The 18,942-nt window shown below is 40.2% G+C and overlaps 1 protein-coding gene and 1 long non-coding RNA gene across 7 annotated transcripts in view; one reads left to right on the top strand and one right to left on the bottom strand.

Annotated features, from left to right (window-relative positions):
• GRIA3 (glutamate ionotropic receptor AMPA type subunit 3) overlaps window positions 1-10,347 on the top strand; it is a 271,799-nt gene extending 261,452 nt beyond the window's left edge. For 4 of the 6 annotated variants that reach the window (XM_079123363.1, XM_079123362.1, XM_079123361.1 and 1 more), the window contains 2 exons: window positions 1,961-2,208; window positions 8,147-10,347. In XM_079123363.1, coding sequence (XP_078979489.1) covers window positions 1,961-2,206 — 246 coding nt within the window. In that variant the 3' untranslated portion in view covers window positions 2,207-2,208; window positions 8,147-10,347. Of the gene's footprint in view, window positions 1-1,960; window positions 3,618-8,146 lie in introns of those variants that run through there. The other 2 variants (XR_013761060.1, XM_079123364.1) reach the window with 2 other exon arrangements.
• The window catches only part of LOC306650958, a 162,996-nt gene extending 150,853 nt beyond the window's left edge, over window positions 1-12,143 (bottom strand). The window contains exon 1 of the long non-coding RNA XR_013761069.1: window positions 12,081-12,143. This is a non-coding gene — a long non-coding RNA (uncharacterized lncRNA). The remainder of the gene's footprint in view (window positions 1-12,080) is intronic.
• Between the last annotated feature and the right edge of the window lie 6,799 nt (window positions 12,144-18,942).

Here is an 18,942-nt window from a genome sequence, read left to right as displayed (position 1 = left end):
CTGTACGTAATACTTTTAAAATTTAGTCGCATGCTCCTGAAGGGTATACATTTGTCAGGATGACATCACATTGATAAGCATGAAACACTCTTCCCCGCCTCCTTCCTGCCCCCCTTCGCTCCCCTAAGAAAGTTCTTTTTAGTTTCGATTTTTGCCTTTTCCTTTTTTTGAACTAATATTGTGGTATCAGTTAATTCATTTCATGAAATGCCACTCATTTTCCCTGTGCAGTGAACCATTTTGCTACTGGTTTTCTACTTCCCACATCAGGGAATTCTGCAACTGTTGTGAAACTTATACACATGGAACTTAAAACTGTTCTGGTTGCCACAGCTTACATGGTTTATGTTAACAGACCTTTTCCCCCTTTAAATGACACATACATATATGAATATGATGGCAAAGGGAGGGGTACCAGAAATTAATCCATTTCTAATGGACTGTGGAACATTCTTGCAGGTAGCCTCACCAGTCTCTTTAAGGAGATGACCTATTGTTTCAAAAGTGATAGAAATTCTTACTACCCTCCTAGCTGTGATTCATCCTAGAAGAGTGGCCATTTGCAAGGTTGTCAAAGACTTGAGGCACCTCCATATTCACTCCCTGAATGTTATTCACTTTCAAGGATCTGAAGGAAAAGACCATATTGTCTTTACATTTACTTATTTAAATATACCAGAACTAGCTGAACCATAGTATTGAGGATCAGCAATGACCATCATCTGCTCATGGTATTAATGGTATCATCATTTAAATAAGATGCTCAAATTTACTGGCTTAACAATTCAGATATTGCATTCAATTACATTCAGCAGCAAAATGGTTACATTCCCTCTAAAAAGACTACAAAATGCTATTTTATTTTATTTTTTTTTTTTCAAAGAAAGACTCCTGGCCCTTGGTGTGTCCTACCTCAAGGTAGGGCTCAAGACACCAACTTTTTCTTTCCATTGTTTAGTAGTTCAGTTTTTGTTTTTTCATATAGTCAGATAGCTTAGTCAGATATGCAGTTTGACCTGAAAGTCACTGACCGGCTTCCTCAATTTTCCCCCCATGCTAAATAGAAAGCAGATAAGTGTAGTATTTTTAAAAGTATTATCTATGTTCCCTGGAGTAAAAGCTAAAAATGAGCTCATTTTAAAAACAAAATCATCAGCCTCCTGGAAAGCTTTCTGATTTGTATAGAGCCAATTCAGGACCCAGTGGGTCCTCCTGACACTTCCCTTAAACTTCCAGGAAGATGAAATGGAGCCAATTCTTTGTGCTGTGTCCTTGTCCCAGCAGCACAAAGACTTGCTGCCCTAATTTTGACTAGGATAACAATTTAGCAACCAATTCCCAGAAGGAGCAATTTCTCAGTCACTGGGGGAAAGAGCATGTTTAACCCTTTTTAAACAAACCCTCATGAAGTAACTTCCCTGACAAGAATATCAGGTACCTCTAATATTCTACCCTGGTATCTAAACACTAGCTATTGACAAAGTTTGTCACAGGGAAAACAAGGGAGAAAGGGGTGTTGCGGGGCAGAGAGGGGAAAGAGTGCTTCAAGTTCCCAAATGAAAAGAGTGTTACATTTGTAGGGATTATGTCACAGCTCAACTCTGGAAAATGGTGTTTATTGAAGCCAGCAGAGAAATAAATTATGCTTGTGTTTACTCTTTTGCTCCCATTGCCAAGTGCTGTCTATGGTTGTTTAACACCATTTTGAGGTACTAAGGGGCATAAGGAATGAAAATAGAAGGACTTTTAGGTGAGGCTCAAAACTGTCAACAGAAGCACAATCTAACCATCTTGCTGGTTATTGTGAAACATTAGCCAGTTGCCAGAGTTGAGTCATAACACTTACATCAATGTTTAGTTATTTGACAATTTAGAACTATCCTATGCAGTTATAATGTATTATAATGTCCCATTGCCTTTGCTTTCCCCAAGAACTAATCACATTGTTCATTTTTCTTAGGACAAGACCAGCGCTCTGAGCCTGAGCAATGTGGCAGGCGTTTTCTATATACTTGTCGGAGGTCTGGGGCTGGCCATGATGGTGGCTTTGATAGAATTCTGTTACAAATCACGGGCAGAGTCTAAACGCATGAAACTCACAAAGAACACCCAAAACTTTAAGCCTGCTCCTGCCACCAACACACAGAATTATGCTACATACAGAGAAGGCTACAACGTGTATGGAACAGAAAGTGTTAAGATCTAGGGGTACGGTTAAGGTCTAGTAAACTAATTGGTTTTCCATTACTGTATGTTAAACCTTTTATTCTTTCTTTGTTTCTTAGTTTGGTTTTTTGTTTCAAGCATTGTCTCTTCTTTGCAACCATTGCATTCTTTGAAAACAGTGATTGTGCTTTCTTGTCAGACAGTGGTGCTTTTCTGACAGCATAGTTATAAAATACATTCTGTGACCAAAAAGGAAAAACATTCTCTAGAGTCATACTGTTCAATAGAATCATATGTGAGCCACATATATGAACCATATATATAATTTTAAATTTTCTAGAAGTCATATTTTAAAAAGTAAAGCAAGTGCAGTTAATTTCATTTAGGCCCATATATCCAAAATATTATCATTTCAATATGTTAATTAAATAAGAATATTAGAAATGAATGAGATTTTACATTCTTTTATTTATATTAATCTGGAAGATCTGGGTATATTGTATACTTAGGGTATATCTCATGTTAGTCATATATCAAATGTTCTATAGTCACATGTGGCTGGTGACCACCATGTTGGACAGTGCAACTCTAGGGAAAGCAGCTATTCTGAAAATTATGTTAAAATTAGGAATTTTAGCAAATTAGTATAGTGCTTCCATTAGGGGGTTGTGGTCCTTTCAGGTAAGCAGCATAAGCCTGAGGTAATTTTGTTAATCTTTGGATTACTTTGTTGTCCCTTCCATGGAACTGATGTTGGGGTAAGTAAGTGTCTCTCAAATGACAGTCTAGGATTCAAGATACTGGCCAAACTCAAACTACACTTAGGTGAACCTGAATGATGTCACCTTGACTCTGTCAGCTATAGCCAAACCCCACCAATAATTCAGGCATGATCAAAGCCAAGCTTGTCTTAGGATAATGTCTCCATTTTGGAAGTGTTTATAAAAGAATATAGTTTTGTTTTGTTTTGTTTTGTTTTGCCTTTGAGTGTATCTATCATTACTAACATGCCTATCTAAAGTAGAACAGAACAATTAGCAACTTCATTCCCCTTATTTTAGGTGGTTGATTGACTTCATGTCAATGTGCTGGAATTTTTATTAATGCATTTATGTTTTGACCTTCTTATATTTCCATCTTGGAACTGAATCCAGGCAATTTTAAGCATTTAATACAAATAAATCTTCTGTCCCTATCATGGAAAGCATCATCTTACTTGATGATGTCACTGGCTGTCCTTTTCTCCTACAGACTGCAATCTTTTGCCAAAACATGTTCAGTACACTAAACTAGCCTGCTGACAAAGTGTTTCCATTACATTGGTGACAGTTCAACACATGAATTAATCTGTAATTAGAGTTGTTTGCATACAAACATTTAATGTTCCAGTATGTTTAAAATCCTTTACTAGAGCTGGGCTGGGCATAGTGGCACACACCTGTAATCCTAGGGGCTCAGGATGCTGAGGCAGGAGAATCAGAGTTCAAAGCCAGCCTCAGCAACAGTGAGGCACTAAGCAACTCAGTGAGACCCTGTCTCTAAATAAAATACAAAATAGGACTGGGGATGAGACTCAGTGACCAAGTGCCCCTGAGTTCAATCCCCCGTATCCTTCCCAAAAAAATCCTTTACTTGAGTAGGTGATATAGGCCTATTACAATTGGGGCACATGTTTTGCTTTATTCATAGGATAGTACATGACAGCTTTCAATCTCATGTAGCTTAATTATCCCAAATTCTGCAATGCTGTCATCTAAATAAATAATATGCTTTAAATATGTGTAGCAGTTTTCCAAGTATTCCCACATTTATTCCCTCATTTGACATGAGATGGATCAGGTTGCATTTTGCCTTTCAGGTAACTAAAACCAGCTACATCAAGTGAACTTGCTCAAGACAACACAACTAGGTAGTTGCCATTCTGGAATTGTGCAGGCAAGGAGCTGCTAATTAATGCCCCCTGGGCCCTTGCCTGGCTGACTCACTTTGGCCCTCCCCCTGCCCATTTGCTTCTCACTTTATGCATCTCACCTGCAAAACCAGGCCTAGTCACATAGGCAGGAAGGATAGATAAGGGGGGAGAGAACTGGAGAACAAAAGAGACCGTAACCTATAAAAGATGTAGGGTGTGCTCACTTCTAGGGATTCTAGAACATCAGCCATGGCCCCCTTCTCCCTCCTGGGAGAAGTCTGTATTATTACCTTTAAATAAAACCTGCTTAATATGCTGAATCCAACTACAATGTTAGGATTAACCTTTATACTCTTCCTTATAATACTTGCAGTTCTTAAATGTTTGTGGTCCATTCCTGAAGGAATCCCTTGTCCAAATTAATAAAAACAGGGAAATGTTGGGAGAAATCCTGGTTCTTGGCTGGCAGTAGTGAATGTCTCAAGTGTGTAAGGAAAACTTTCGCACGTACAGACCTGACAGGAAAAGCTGCAGGAAGGAGCGTCCCACTTTGGCCACTTAGGAAAGTAAACAACTCCCCAAAATTGACTCAATGTTACCAAGAGAATCCACATAGGAACCTGGTGGTCTGATCCCCCATGGCACATTGTGAATGGGCAAGAAACCTATAAGATGTATAGCTGCTCCCACAATAAACAAATTTGCAAACTGCTCGCCACAAGCTTGCTTCCGCCCAATTCGCGGAGTCTAGGTCTTGACTCCGCATTGCTTACCCCACATCTGAGCTAGTCCAGCACAAGAAAAGTAACAGAATTAGAACCCAATTCTTCCCCCTATAACTATATTATTTACTAAACCATACTTCCTCTAAGCACCCATGGCCTGGTGGCCTCCAGAAAACTTGAATCCCTACTGAGATCTTGTCAAATGAGGAACAGATCTTAAGTTTATTTCCCATTGTCCACACATGCACAAAAAAGTCTTAAGGAACTTCATGAAGCCTCCATGTGCCTCATTCTCATGCACTCCACACAAATTTATAACCATTCCTACTTCCCCAGAAAGCATCTTTCTGAAACAGGTATATCAGGGTTCAGATTTGTACAGCCTCTAGGATTATCAGCCATTCTATTTGAGAATCAATGTCCCTACTTCCCAACTACTATATCCCCAGTCTCACTGTGAATGTGAATCATATGGGGATCTTGTAAGATGTACATCCTAATTCAGCAGATCAACAGTGGGGCTTGAAATTCAACATTCTCCCATGCTCTTAGGTAGTGCAGATGCTGCTGGTCCAGGGAGTAGTAAAATATTAGAGAAAATAATCTCAGAGACATAGCCTAAGAAAAGAAAAAGGGAAGAAAGGAGGAAAGCAAAGAAATGAAAAGACAGAGGAGAGACATGGGGGAAGAAGGAAGAAAGGGAAGGAGTATGTTTGAACCGAATTTTTCAGTCCTAAAGTGGAGGCTTGGGACATAAAACATGGAGGGAAAGTCTTATAAATTAACTTTCCACAACTCTGGCTCTCTGGTTTTCTTTTATTCATCTTGGTTGATCCACTTTTGTGGAGTAAAATTCAGGTTAATTGAGACAAAAGTCACATTTCAATAAACACTGATGCCATTGTGGTTACAGCCCAGTTAGCTGGAACTTTGGCGGCCATCTCTGGGATGATAAGAAAAACTTGGAAGAGCCTCTGTAAACAAATCTGTCCTCCAAGCCTGTGCAAAGTCTCCAGACAAGAAGGAAAAGCCTCAGAAGATGCCAGGAAAACCTCACATGTGTCAGTCAAGAGGCACAAAGCAGGCTGAATAGGAAATAGAAACCTCTGTGCTGTCCTCAGCCAACTTGGTTATGTGACATTAGGGGAGTGTTGGTAAGGTGAAGAGTGAGCTCTTCACACTCTGATCTTTTATTTCCAGAGAAGTTCTAAAATATCTCCTAGTGACTCCTAATTTGTTACCTAGTTATTAGGCTTCTGGTTCTCTGCATTGACCTAGATCTGTCAGGGTCTATTCAGGGGCACAGAGATGGAGAAGCACTCTGAGATTTTACATTTATTGCTAATTATCAGAGCCTGCCTTGAGGGTTGATATTACTAGTAATTGTTCAGGAAGGCTGACTCAGGGTAAATCACCTGCAAGAATATAGATCTAGTGAAATCTGGTTAATAAAAGAGCACCCTTGAAAGATTAGGAAGTCACCTCTAATTTTCTATGGGTGATAGTAGCATCAGAATTATTTGACTCAGGGGAACATGTGCCTCAACTTCATGTCATGTTTAGTACCCACTAGGGAGAAGATCACGTCTTGATTATTTGATGCTTCTCTGGACTACTGACCAGCCACTGTTAGTGTGCCCCCCACACACAAGCATGCCTTCACAAGTGACTGACCTTCTAGTGCCACAAGATTCACTGCATCCTGGGGTTAAATCTACTAATTGTTTTAAGAAACTCTTTTCAGTTTCCATAATGCTGTTCAGCATTACTTTAGGCTCCTTTGGCTTCTTCAACAATATTTCTGAAATCCCTCTCACAAGACCCTCAAGATGCCTGAAGTTGGGAGGGGTTCAATTTTTCTTCTAAGACTATTTTATTTCGTCTTCCTAGGAAATGGTAACTTTGTTCACATCATTGCCCATTTTCAGAATTATAATTTTCCTTCTGCAGCCTATGCACAGGTATTCTTTTTGGAGAAATTCTCTTGCATAACTCACTTTATGTGAAATGGGGACCAAATTCTGGATAAATGAGGCAGTGCTGTTCTTTCTCTCCAGAGAACGTTGACCTCAGCAATAATACTTTATCCTCACTTAAAAGCAGGAATCAAAGTGCTTGGGATGTGGTTCAGTGGTAGAGCATTTGTCTGGCATGTGTGAGATCCTAGGTTTAATCCAAAGAACCATAAAATATAAAATAAAGGCAGGAATCAGAGGCACTGAGATGTTAGGTCACTTCCCCAAAGTCATGCAGCTAGGTAGTGACATCCCATAACCAATGGAAAAATGGGGACACTGATCTTTCTGCCATAGATATAAAATTTTTCTAAGCTTCTAAAGAAATATGACCCAGGAATTAGGGGTTCTTAGGAAGAGATTGGCCCATTTCCACAATAGTCTTTTAGCCTTCAGGTGCATGCATCTTCAACATTCTTCTTGCAGATAACTTTTATTCCAGAGCCAATGGTGCATAATGATTACATCATTCCTTTGGGATAAATTTAGTGTTCACTCAGGAGAAAGAGAAGTATCTCATTAGTGTACAGGGAAAGGATGTGGGGGTGGTTATGAGCTTGAAGAGGAACAAGAAAGTGTTCTTCAGTTTTCTGAGTTGGGGCAAATGAATTCCCTGCGCTAGTTAATTAATACCTTCAAAAGGAGAGTGCCACCAGCAGCATCTCAATCAGGCTCATGTCAGTGCAAACACCCATCGATTCCAGGCCCTTTCATGGGTATCATCATGCTGTGGCCTCTTTCTGGAATGTGCTATCTCTTTAAAGTCCTTGTACTATTTTCAGGCTTTGAAAACTAAGGTGGTAGGTATTTTTTAAAAAGTTAACAGTCACCTTTCTGGCAAGGAGAAGGAAATTTTGTTCTCACAGTCAAAATGGACTTCACTTCAGTAAGTCGTGAAAAGATTGTTTACCTTCTGTGCTAGATGAACAGTCTTTTGTCACAGATTTTGCAATCAGAATACGCTCTGCCATGTAGTTCTCCTGAATATCTCTATTTAAATGCCACTACAATTTCCTAGTACACCTATATCCTGAGTGATTAAAGTCTTGGATTAGACTTTACAACAGATTTTTGCCTATATGTTCCTTAGTATAATCAGTCCATAGAGTAGAGATGGATCCTGATTTAACCTGTTGCAAAGCATTCGCATCAAGTTGAAGAATTTAACCAGACCTGTTGCTTAAAGCCATTTGAATGGGCTGCAGCCCCAGCAAGGCCAATTTGAGATAATAGCCATCATTTTTGTTCAAGATATATTGAGCCATAATAAATGTCTCAATTCCAAATAGAAAAGCCCTTCAAATTTAAATTTCCCCTTGCCTTTGCAGATCCATTCCCACTGGAAGCATGTGATGAGAGGAAATCACCGAAAACGTGGCTGCTTCAAGGATCCTGAGCCAGATTTCACTCTCCTTGGTGTCGGGCATGACACGAATATTGCTGATGGTGCAATGACCTTTCAATAGGAAAAACTGATTTTTTTTTCCTTCAGTGCCTTATGGAACACTCTAAGACTCACGACAATGCAAACCATCATTGAAATCTTTTTGCTTTGCTTGAAAAAATTAAAATAAAAACCAACAAAAAAATGGAAGTGCAAGATTCCAGTATGCGAAAAAAAAGTCTTATTTTAAAAAAGTCAATTCAACAAAAGCCATTCTTTGATACCACTGCACAATATACAAACACCATGTTCTTTAATACACACACACACACACACAAAACAAATTTAAAATTCCAATTAAGCAAATAGGCCTATCTTAGCTAGAAGAATTAGTTCCTCCTGATTTAAAAAAAAAAATTCAAAAACCCCCTCTGTCTCCCTGTGTTTGGAAAGCCAGACTGGCATTTCTCATAGGATCTGCTGATCAGATGTTTTTGGTATTTCCTGTTGGTGGTGATGTTCTGTGCACCCTATTTTCTTTCAATGTTGCTGAAATGCTTATATCTTTAGACTGTAAATGCAACACTTAAGAAAATTCAAATGCTTTGGAAAAGGAACTAAGTGGCGACTTCTCTGTGTTCTTGAAATGGTTTTGTGAAAATGCTTTGATAACTTCCCACTTGGTAAAGGGATGAATAGAGCTTTCAAAATTGTCTTGTGTGTGTAGCAAGGGACGGGGCACTATCAGGCATACCTATCGGTGCTTTCCTAAAACAGATCCTGGGGCTTTCCCTGAAGCTTGGAATTTCAGCTCACAGATCTGTTTTTCTTGCTTCAGTGTGCATTTTAAGTCAATATAGCTGAGTATTTAGCATTGAGGTGAGGGAAATGCTGCCTATACTCCCAGATGTGTTTAGAATATCTTTCTCAGAAACAACACTGTGTTTAGCTCTGCTTCCTCTGCTAAGTATGCCTTTCAAGTGTATACCACGGAGACAGGACCGCATTGCAAGGCGGCCAGTGGGTTCAGACCACAATTCTCAATCTGACTTTACTCTTGCTAGGTCTGTCTTACCAGCTGTTGCCTGTTACTGCCCGTGGCTCTCCGTCAGACTGCATGTGTCCTTTTCTAGTTTGCAAAGACTAAAATGCATTCCCAAACCTACTGCTAATCTGAGGGCCTCAGCATCACTCCCAGGTCCTTGCTTGGAGCAGTTTCTCTACTGACTCTCAGAAGATCGCTCCACTGCTCCATGGGCTATCAAGTAACTAATTGCATACCTGCCGTTGGCATCATCAGAACAGTCAGAGGAAATAGTCTCCGCTCACTAATTACCTCCTATATAACGACGTATGCTTTCCGTAGTTCAGTAGTTCGCTCTCATCAGTAATGTGCATTGGGAAGTTTCCAGACTGTAAAAACTAGGAGCTCGCCTTCATTTCCCAAGTGTGACCTTTAGATGCTTAGTTGACTCACTGCATATTTGCTCTTGTCTTCAGAAAAGAAAGAAGTCTCGTTCCAACGAAACATTTCCAGAAAAGTGTAATATAAACTTTCATTCCAAAAATGGTGTCATAAACGAATAACTCACCTGTCAGATTTTAAATGGTATTGAACACAAAAGAAAGCTGTTGTGTTTTTGTTTTGTTTTGTTTTCATGAAACTGTGATTTTCAACTTATGAATGCTATAATGTCCCAGTGTGGGAAGCTAACGCTGTGTGAATATGAAGTTGTATAAAACAAACCAACCAACCTACACACAAATGTTTTCATAGGCACTGTATAAAGAGAAATGTATGTTTATTGACTCAAATCAGTTTTTCAGAGAGGAAACTTCACTGGGATAAAGAAGCGGGTAAATTGGTTTGTTATTTAAAAAAAAAACTTGCATGTTTAAAAAAATGTTGATTGCTTCAAATTTCTGCTACTAACTTCAAGCTATGGGAGTTTGGCAATAGTCACTTGAGGATTTTTTTCCAATTCTTTTTTCGTTGTTGTTAAAGCTGTACTTCAGTGAACAGAAAAATTGCCAAGCAAACTAATGGCCGTAAAAGCATAAATTGCATGTGTGGGCATAATTACGGAGCCTCATTGCTATGAGGTATTGTACAAAGTTTTAATACATTTTGTAAATAAAATTGTAAAGAAAGAATTTGGTTTCTGCTTCAACTATCTGTTTAAAATTTATCTGGATGTGGATTCCAGGAGGTTAGCATTTACTAATTGACTTCTCACCTGAGGCTTTGCCAGTGATGTAATAGTCACCTTACTGGTATTTCTCATAATGGATTGCATCTTTCCCCACCCCAACTGCAACCAAAGACAGGCTCAGACTCCTCAATCAAAACTGAACCATACTCTAAACCTTAAATTAGTTTGATGTTAGGGCCTTCCATTACCATTCTTGGCCTCCTCTACCTTTAAGGAACCCTCTCTGCTGGAAAACCTTTATTTTGCCAAGGGCGATGTAGAGAGGGAGAAGAAATAATGAATTGAGGACTCTACACGTTTTAGAATATTTCTGAGGCAAAATTGAAAGGCTAAAGATCTATTCTGATTTGTAGATTCTGAATATGGAATACAACTTTCTCCAATAAATTCAGCAAGTGTTTAAATACATATGAGGTTTGTATGATGATCACCATAGAAAAGAGACAATGATCAGTGGAAAAAAGAAAGGACAATTTGCAACAGAGCCAGAAAAGAGGAAAGTGTAATTGATTGCTAGAGAGATCAAGGAAGAAAAATATCTGGAGCTCGGGAGTTAGAAAGCAAGGAACACAAAACCTTAGAGAAGAAAAATAGAAATGGGAAAGGAAGACTGAGAAAAGTCTGATATAATCACACTGTGGTCAACTTGGCCTGTAGGCTCTGGCATAATTATTACCACTTCCACTGTCTTCCGAAATGCTGATTAGCTGTTGAATCACTTACACTTTACAATAACTCTTTAACTGCTTTCCTTTTTAAGAAATTAAGATATGTAATAGTTCTACCAGAAGAAAAGTGATTCTCTAGGGAGAAGATTCAGTGAGTAGACAAGACCAATGGTTCTCTTCGGGCCTGATGTGACCAGTTCAAGTACCTAATGATGTCTCCAGATCTTCCAAAATAATAGATTTCTATTTTAACAGAAATTCTGATTCCTTATCCCAAAGAAAAAGCTAATCTGAGGTGTTGTGGCAAATGAGAGTAGAGCATTATTTTGGATTAGGTGGTGTTTGGGTTTTTTCTCCTTGGAGGAAGGGAGAAGCAAAGGAGTGTACTGTTTCTCAAATTGGATTCTAGGTAGCTATGTATTTTGCTCACATATTGGAACAGCTTTGCCAACTAGGTCTGCAAATAGCCCTTGAGCTTCAGATGATTCTCTCCCACTGTGCACAAAAGGAGAATGACTCTTGATCTCTGCTTTGATTTTCCTGCCCTGTTAAGACTCACATCTAATAACACTCTGTCAATAGAACAATCTTCAAACAGAAAAGGCAAATGCATTTAAAGGAAATCTTGATAGGATCATGGAAGAAACAGTGCTTCAAATTGCCTCCCTGCTGTTGGATGGGGGAAAGAGTTGACAATGACTTGAGGAGATGAACATAGAGAAGAACAAACTGAGAAACAAGAAGCAAAACCATATTCAAATTCAGTCAAGCAAAAGATGAATTAATATATTATCCCATGAGGATCAGAATTCAGTTATAAGCACAAATACCACAAAAACCTATTACTAGGGGAAGACTTGCTTTCAAAATTGGATCCAGATTTTCAGCTACTCTGGCTATATCCCTCCCCTCTTCACCCTGCTGGACCAGGCTTCCTGGATACCAATTCATCATCAGAGCACTTGGCAGACAGGAAATTCAGCAACAGTATACTTACATGCAATTGTGGGAGAACACAACACCCCATCAGGAAATCTCTCTTGAACCAAAGGGCATTAGAAGAGCTTGAAATTTCACTCCTGTCACTGAAATGAAGAAAGAGCACATTCTTGGGCAAGAGTTGTAGATGGCACTAAGAATTAAGAAAAGCTGCCTCCAGAATTAAAAGTGAAGGAATAAAGTGTGAGGATACATCTCACACATGTAAGAGTAGTAGTCATGGATGAATCACTTATCCTCATTGAAGACAGAGTACACTTGGCACTAGTTAAAAGGACCATGGGAGAACATTGTTGTCAGGAGAGGATAGAAGGCGGCATTGGGGGTTATCTGTCAATATCCCAAACCTAATGCTCCATCTTCAGCATCCTCAACAGTGAGAGTTCATGAGCCCCATTTAAATGGGCAAGATCCTCAAGCTTTTTGATAGCCATTGTCATTGTAACCAAACATGACCTGGACAATATGGGGAGAAGTCATGTACTTTCCTCTTCTGCTTATCAGATAAGAAAGAAACAAACTTGATGCCTGCCCTCATGGGGCTTGCAGTCTTGGTGACAATGTAGATGATAACTAGAAAGAATTTGTAACCATTTGTGTCCAATTCTCTACTTAAAGAAAATATCATAAAGAACCCAAAGGGAAACTTTCCATTTGCCCCTTCACTTTTACTTACTCTTCCTAACACAATTGGGTGAATTGTAACTGAGTATCTCTTTGGTCCTTGGAAGCCATGAGGCTTTGCAACTGAAGAGTCATACCAGGCCCCTGTAAGCATCTAGCTGCTGAGAACCTTCCAATGACCACTTTCCTGCCAGCCTGCCCACCCTAGGAGCAGGAGGTATTTGTTTATTTGTTGATTCATGATGATGCCTTAGTTATAAAATTATGAAAGAACCGGCAATGACAGCCTAAGAAATAATCCTCTCCCCATGTCAGCAGCTTTGGCAAAATTACTCCGCAGTGGTTTCATTGAGTTTCAATCCTATAGCAAAATGATTGATTTACAATTTTCCTAATAAATATTCATTAAGCCTGAACAAGTCAATTAAGCTCTGGTGGCAGCTCACAAGAAGCTTAAATATAGGCAGATGGGGAAACAACTTTCAAAATAATCCCAAACAAAATTGCAGTGTTCCCCCACAAGAGTGCAAAAGCTTCCCTGAGAGTTCACAAACCCCCTCTGAACTTGGTGAAATGCTCTAGGGCTCACATTTCCCCCTGTTTATAGTATAGTTTCAGAAAAGCTTGATGCACTCTCCAACTCCACTTCCTCAATTATTGCTGTATGACTTCTGCCACCATCACTCTGCAAGAACTTCCTTTGCCAAAGTCATCAACAAACTGCAATTTATACTTTATAATAAGGACTGTCAAACTTCAGCCCATGGGCTAAATCCAACCCACCTCCTGTTTCTGGATAGAGTTTTATTAAAATACACCTACACCTATTTATGTACTACCTATGCCTGCTTTCACCATACAATGGCAAAGTTGACTAGTTGCAACAATATTACCCACAAAGTCTAAAATATTGACTTGTCTGCTTTTTATACAAAAAGCTTCCCAACATTTGTGTGTGTGTGTGTGTGTGTGTGTGTGTGTGTGGTGCTGGGGATTGAACCCAGGGCCTTGTGCATGTAAGACAAGCACTCTACCAACTGAGCTATATCCCCAGTCCCTAAGTTTCCCAATTTTTATTCTGCCCTACTTGATAGTCATTATCTTATTTGACCTCTTTCCAGAATTTAGCACTGTTAACTTCTCCCATCTTGGAAATCTCTATTCTTTGACCTGTGTGACAGCACTCTTTTCTGGTTTTCCTCCTACCCTGCTACTGCTAATTTGCTTCCTGGTATCCTCTTCTTTCTCTTAGTGTCAATGTTCTCCCATATTCTACCATGTTTCTCCTTTCTCTCCACTCTTTACACTCTTCCTAGGCACTATACCATGGTATCCAATGGTTTCCATTTCCATCTATATCATGATGTCTCACAAGTCTTTACTTCTATCTCAAATCTCCCTCCTGAGCTCCTAACCAGTATATTCAAATACCTGAGCTGGGGGTGTAGCTCGGTGACAAAGTGCTTCCTTAGCATGTGTGAGGCTCTGAGTTCAATTCCCAGTACCGGAAGAAAATAAAATATATGTTAGATCCCCTCACCTCAATTAACCCACAAGCACACCAAACATGACATTTCTAACACAGAATCTATTATGTTTGTCCTTGCCCTCATGTCACTGCAAGCAGAGTTCTGTCTACAAGTGCCTATCTTCATTTAAAATCCCATCTGTGGGAGGAGGCCGCTCAGCACAGCGCTGGGACTCGGAGCCACCACTGGGGCTCCGGCGGCTGCCCAGGGGAGGAGTGGCGAGGAGAGCTGTGTGGACTCAGGACACCGGGGCCTGCCCTGAGGAGGAGGAGGAGGAGCATGGCCGCTTGGATTCGGAGTGACTGCACCAGAGCTACAGGCAGTTGCAGGGGAGAAGCTGCGCGGCAAGCTGTTTGGACTTAGAGCGACCATTCCTGAACACCGGGGCCTGCCCTGAGGACGAAGAGGACGAGGAGCACAGCCGCTTGGATTCAGAGTGACTACACCAGAGCTACAGGCGGTTGCCAGAGGAGGGGCTGCATGGCGAGCTCTTTGGACTCAGACCATTTCTGAACACCAGGGCCTGCCCGGAGGAGTAGGAGGAGGAGGAGGAGGAGCGCGGCGGGTCGTTTGGACTTGCAGTGACTGCATTGGAGCTCCAGGAGGCTGCTCAGAGGAGGAGGCGAGTGGTGAGTTGTTTGGACTTAAAGCGACCGCTCCTGAACACAGGGGGGCTGCCTGGAGGAGGAGCACGGTGGGTCGTTTGGTCTTGAGTGGCCACACCAGAGCTCCGGGCAGTTGCACAGAGGACCCGTGCAGCAGGTCAAGTGGATTCAGAGCCACTCACAGTGACCGCTCCTGAACACCCAGGGGGTTACCTGGAGGAGGAGGAGGAACAGGGAGGGTCATTTTGACTCGGAGTGATTGATTGCCCCAGGCTACGGGTGGACGTTGGGAGGAGGAGGCACACAGTGAGTTGCTTGGACTCCTAGTGACCGCACTGGAATACTGGGCGGCTGTCTGGAGGAAGAGGCGTGTGGTGGGTCTCTGGGACTCAGAGCAATTGTACGGGGCCCCAGGTGGCTGCTCAGAGGAGGGGCCACATAGCCAGGCGATTAGGTGCAGAGCAGGGTCCCAGGATCTAGGAGGCTTCTTGGTGGAAGAGCCGCACAGAGACAGGCTTAGGGGCGGAGCGAAGGTTCCAGGACTGCGAGCAGATTCTCTGAGGAGGGGCAGCCTAAGGAGATTCATCAGCGAACGGTGAGGCTCCCAGGCCCAGGAGGTAGGGCCGGGCCCCTGGGAACTTTGCAGAGGAAGGCAGCCCAGCCCAGGCGGTAGCTGTAAATTGAGGGGAACCTCTAGGAGGGAACTGACCAGCGACACCTCCCCACTGGGTGAGTCTTCCCTGCTGGGTGAGGTTTCCCCACAAGGACGGTAAAACCAGAGACTCAGGCCCAAACAGGCCTTGCCTCAGCCCACAGCCTAGGTCCCCTTTGGATGACCATTGGTTAACAAGTGGAGGCACCTCTGCCCACTAGCAGGGAATATACCCCACCTGAAGGCGACCACCCCTAGAGAGGCAGCTTCCTTGTGGAGCACCGCATTATCAACTTCCTCCAAGACTTCAGCCTACTGAAGGCTAAGAGGGGATATATATATATAGAAATCTTCAGGGACATTGTAAGTCAATAAAGGAAATCTACAATATCTCAGCGGTCCACTGATACCTGAACAATATGAGAAAACAAGGAAAGAAAATGCTGCAAACAAATCTAGATGTTACATCAATAAAACCCAATGACAGCATGGCAGAAGAAATGACAGAAAAGGAGTTCAGATTGTACATAATTAAAATGATCAGGGAAGCAAACGATAAGATGAAAGAGCAAATGCAGGCACTGAATGATGAGATGAAAGAGCAAATGCAGGCATTGAATGATCGCACCAATCGACAGTTAAAAGAGCAAATACAGGAAGCAAAAGATCATTTCAATAAAGAGTTAGAGATATTGAAAAAAACACAAACAGAAATCCTTGACATGAAGGAAACGATAAACCAAATTAAGAACTCCATAGAAAGCATATCCAATAGGATAGAACACCTGGAAGACAGAACCTCAGACATTGAAGACAAAATATTTAACCTTGAAAACAAAGTTGAACAAACAGAGAAGATGGTAAGAAATCATGAACAGAATCTACAAGAACTATGGGATATCATGAAAAGGCCAAATTTAAGAATTATTGGGATTGAGGAAGGCTTAGAGAAACAAACCAAAGGAATGAACAATCTATTCAATGAAATAATATCAGAAAATTTCCCAAATATGAAGAATGAAATGGAAAATCAAGTTCAAGAGGCTTATAGGACTCCAAATATACAAAATTACAACAGACCCACGCCAAGGAACATTATAATGAAAATGCCTAACATACAAAATAAAGACAGAATTTTAAAGTCTGTGAGAGAAAAGAACCAAATTACATTCAGGGGGAAACCAATACGGATATCACCAGATTTTTCAATCCAGACCCTAAAAGCTAGAAGGGCCTGGAACAACATTTTTCAAGCCCTGAAAGAAAATGGATGCCAAACAAGAATCTTATACCCAGCAAAACTTACCTTCAAATTTGACGATGAAATAAAATCCTTCCATGATAAACAAAAGCTAAAAGAATTTACAAAAAGAAAGCCAGCATTACAGAACATTCTCTGCAAAATATTCCATGAGGAAGAGATGAAAAACAAAGAAGCAAATCAGCAAAGGGAGGAATTATCCTAAAGGAATTGTCAAATAAAGGAGGAGCCAAGTTGTGTCAAACAAATAAATAAATAAAATTTAAAAAATGAACCAAATGACCGGGAAACCAAATCATATCTCTATAATAACCCTGAATGTTAATGGCCTGAATTCATCAATCAAAAGACATAGACTGGCAGATTGGATTAAAAAGAAAGATCCAACAATATGTTGTCTGCAAGAGACTCATCTCATAGAAAAAGATACCCATAGACGAAAGGTGAAAGGATGGGGAAAAACATACCATGCACATGGACTCAGCAAAAAAGCTGGAGTATCCATCCTCATTTCAGATAATGTGGACTTCAAGCCAAAGTTAGTCAGAAGGGATAAAGAAGGTCATTTCATACTGCTTAAGGGAACCAGAAATCAGCAAGATATAACAATCATAAACATCTATGCCCCAAACAGTGGCTCATCTATGTATGTCAAACAAATCCTTCTCAATTTCAGAAACCAAATAGACCATAACACAATAATACTAGGTGATTTTAACACGCCTCTCTCACCACTGGACAGATCTTCCAGACAAAAATTGAACAAAGAAACCATAGATCTCAATAACACAATCAATAATTTAGCCTTAACGGACATTTATAGAATATACCATCCAACCAAGAGTGAATACACTTTCTTCTCAGCAGCACATGGATCCTTCTCTAAAATAGACCATATATTATGCCACAAAGCTAATGTTAGCAAATACAAGAAGATAGAGACACTAGCATGTATTCTATCAGATCATAATGGATTGAAGTTAGAAATAAATGAAAGAGTAAAACACAGAAACTATTCCAACATCTGGAGATTAAACAATATGCTATTATATGATGAATGGATAACAGAAGATATTAGGAAGGAAATTAAAAAATTCTTAGAGGTAAATGAGAACAAAGAAACCTCATATCAAAATAACAGAATGAATCAAACAACATTACTCTATGTAAATTTATGATTACACAAATGGTATGCCTTTACGCCATGTACAAACAGAGAAACAACATGTATCCCATTTGTTTACAGTAAAAAAAAAAATGAAAGCAAAAAAAGAGGGGAGCAGAATTCTGGAGACCAAGGTTAGATGTGATTTCCATTTCTTATTAACTGTAATACTTAGAACACCATTTAATCCTTCCCAGACTTTTTCTTTCACTGTAAAATGGGGTTAATAATTTCTGTCCTAACTGCTGCCTTAGTGAGTTGATCTCAGAAATAAAGTCACGTATGGACATGCAAAAAAAAAAAAAAAAAATCTCTGGGACACTATGAAAGCAGTACTTAGAGGGAAATTTATTTCGTGGAGCGCATTTAATAAAAGAAGTAAAACTCAAAAAATAAACGACCTATCACTACAGCTCAAAGCCCTAGAAAAGGAACAGACCAGCACCAAAAGTAGTAGAAGACAGGAAATAGTTAAACTCAGAGCTGAAATCAATGAAATTGAAACAAAAGAAACAATACAAAAAATTGACAAAATAAATAGTTGGATCTTCGAAAAAATAAACAAAATTGATAAACCTTTAGCCACACTAACAAAGAGAAGACGAGAGAAAACCCAAATCACTAAAATTCGGAATGAACAAGGAAGTATCACAACAGACACGATTGAAATACAAAACATAATTAGAAGCTATTTTGAAAATCTATACTCCAACAAAACAGAAAACCTCGAAGACATCAACAGGTTTCTAGAGACATATGAATTGCCTAAACTGAACGAGGAGGACATACACAATTTAAATAGACCAATTTCAAGTACTGAAATAGAAGAAGTCATCAAAAGCCTACCAACAAAGAAAAGTCCGGGACCAGATGGGTTCTCAGACGAGTTCTACAAAACCGTTAAAGAAGAGCTCATTCCAATACTTCTCAAAGTATTCCATAAAACAGAAGAGGAGGGAACCCTCCCAAACTCATTCTATGAAGCCAATATCACACTGATACCTAAACCAGACAGAGACTCATC

Source organism: Sciurus vulgaris (genome assembly GCF_902686455.1).
Source record: "Sciurus vulgaris genome assembly, chromosome: X".
Classification (NCBI taxonomy): domain Eukaryota; kingdom Metazoa; phylum Chordata; class Mammalia; order Rodentia; family Sciuridae; genus Sciurus; species Sciurus vulgaris.
This window is presented reverse-complemented; position numbering and strand designations above follow the sequence as displayed.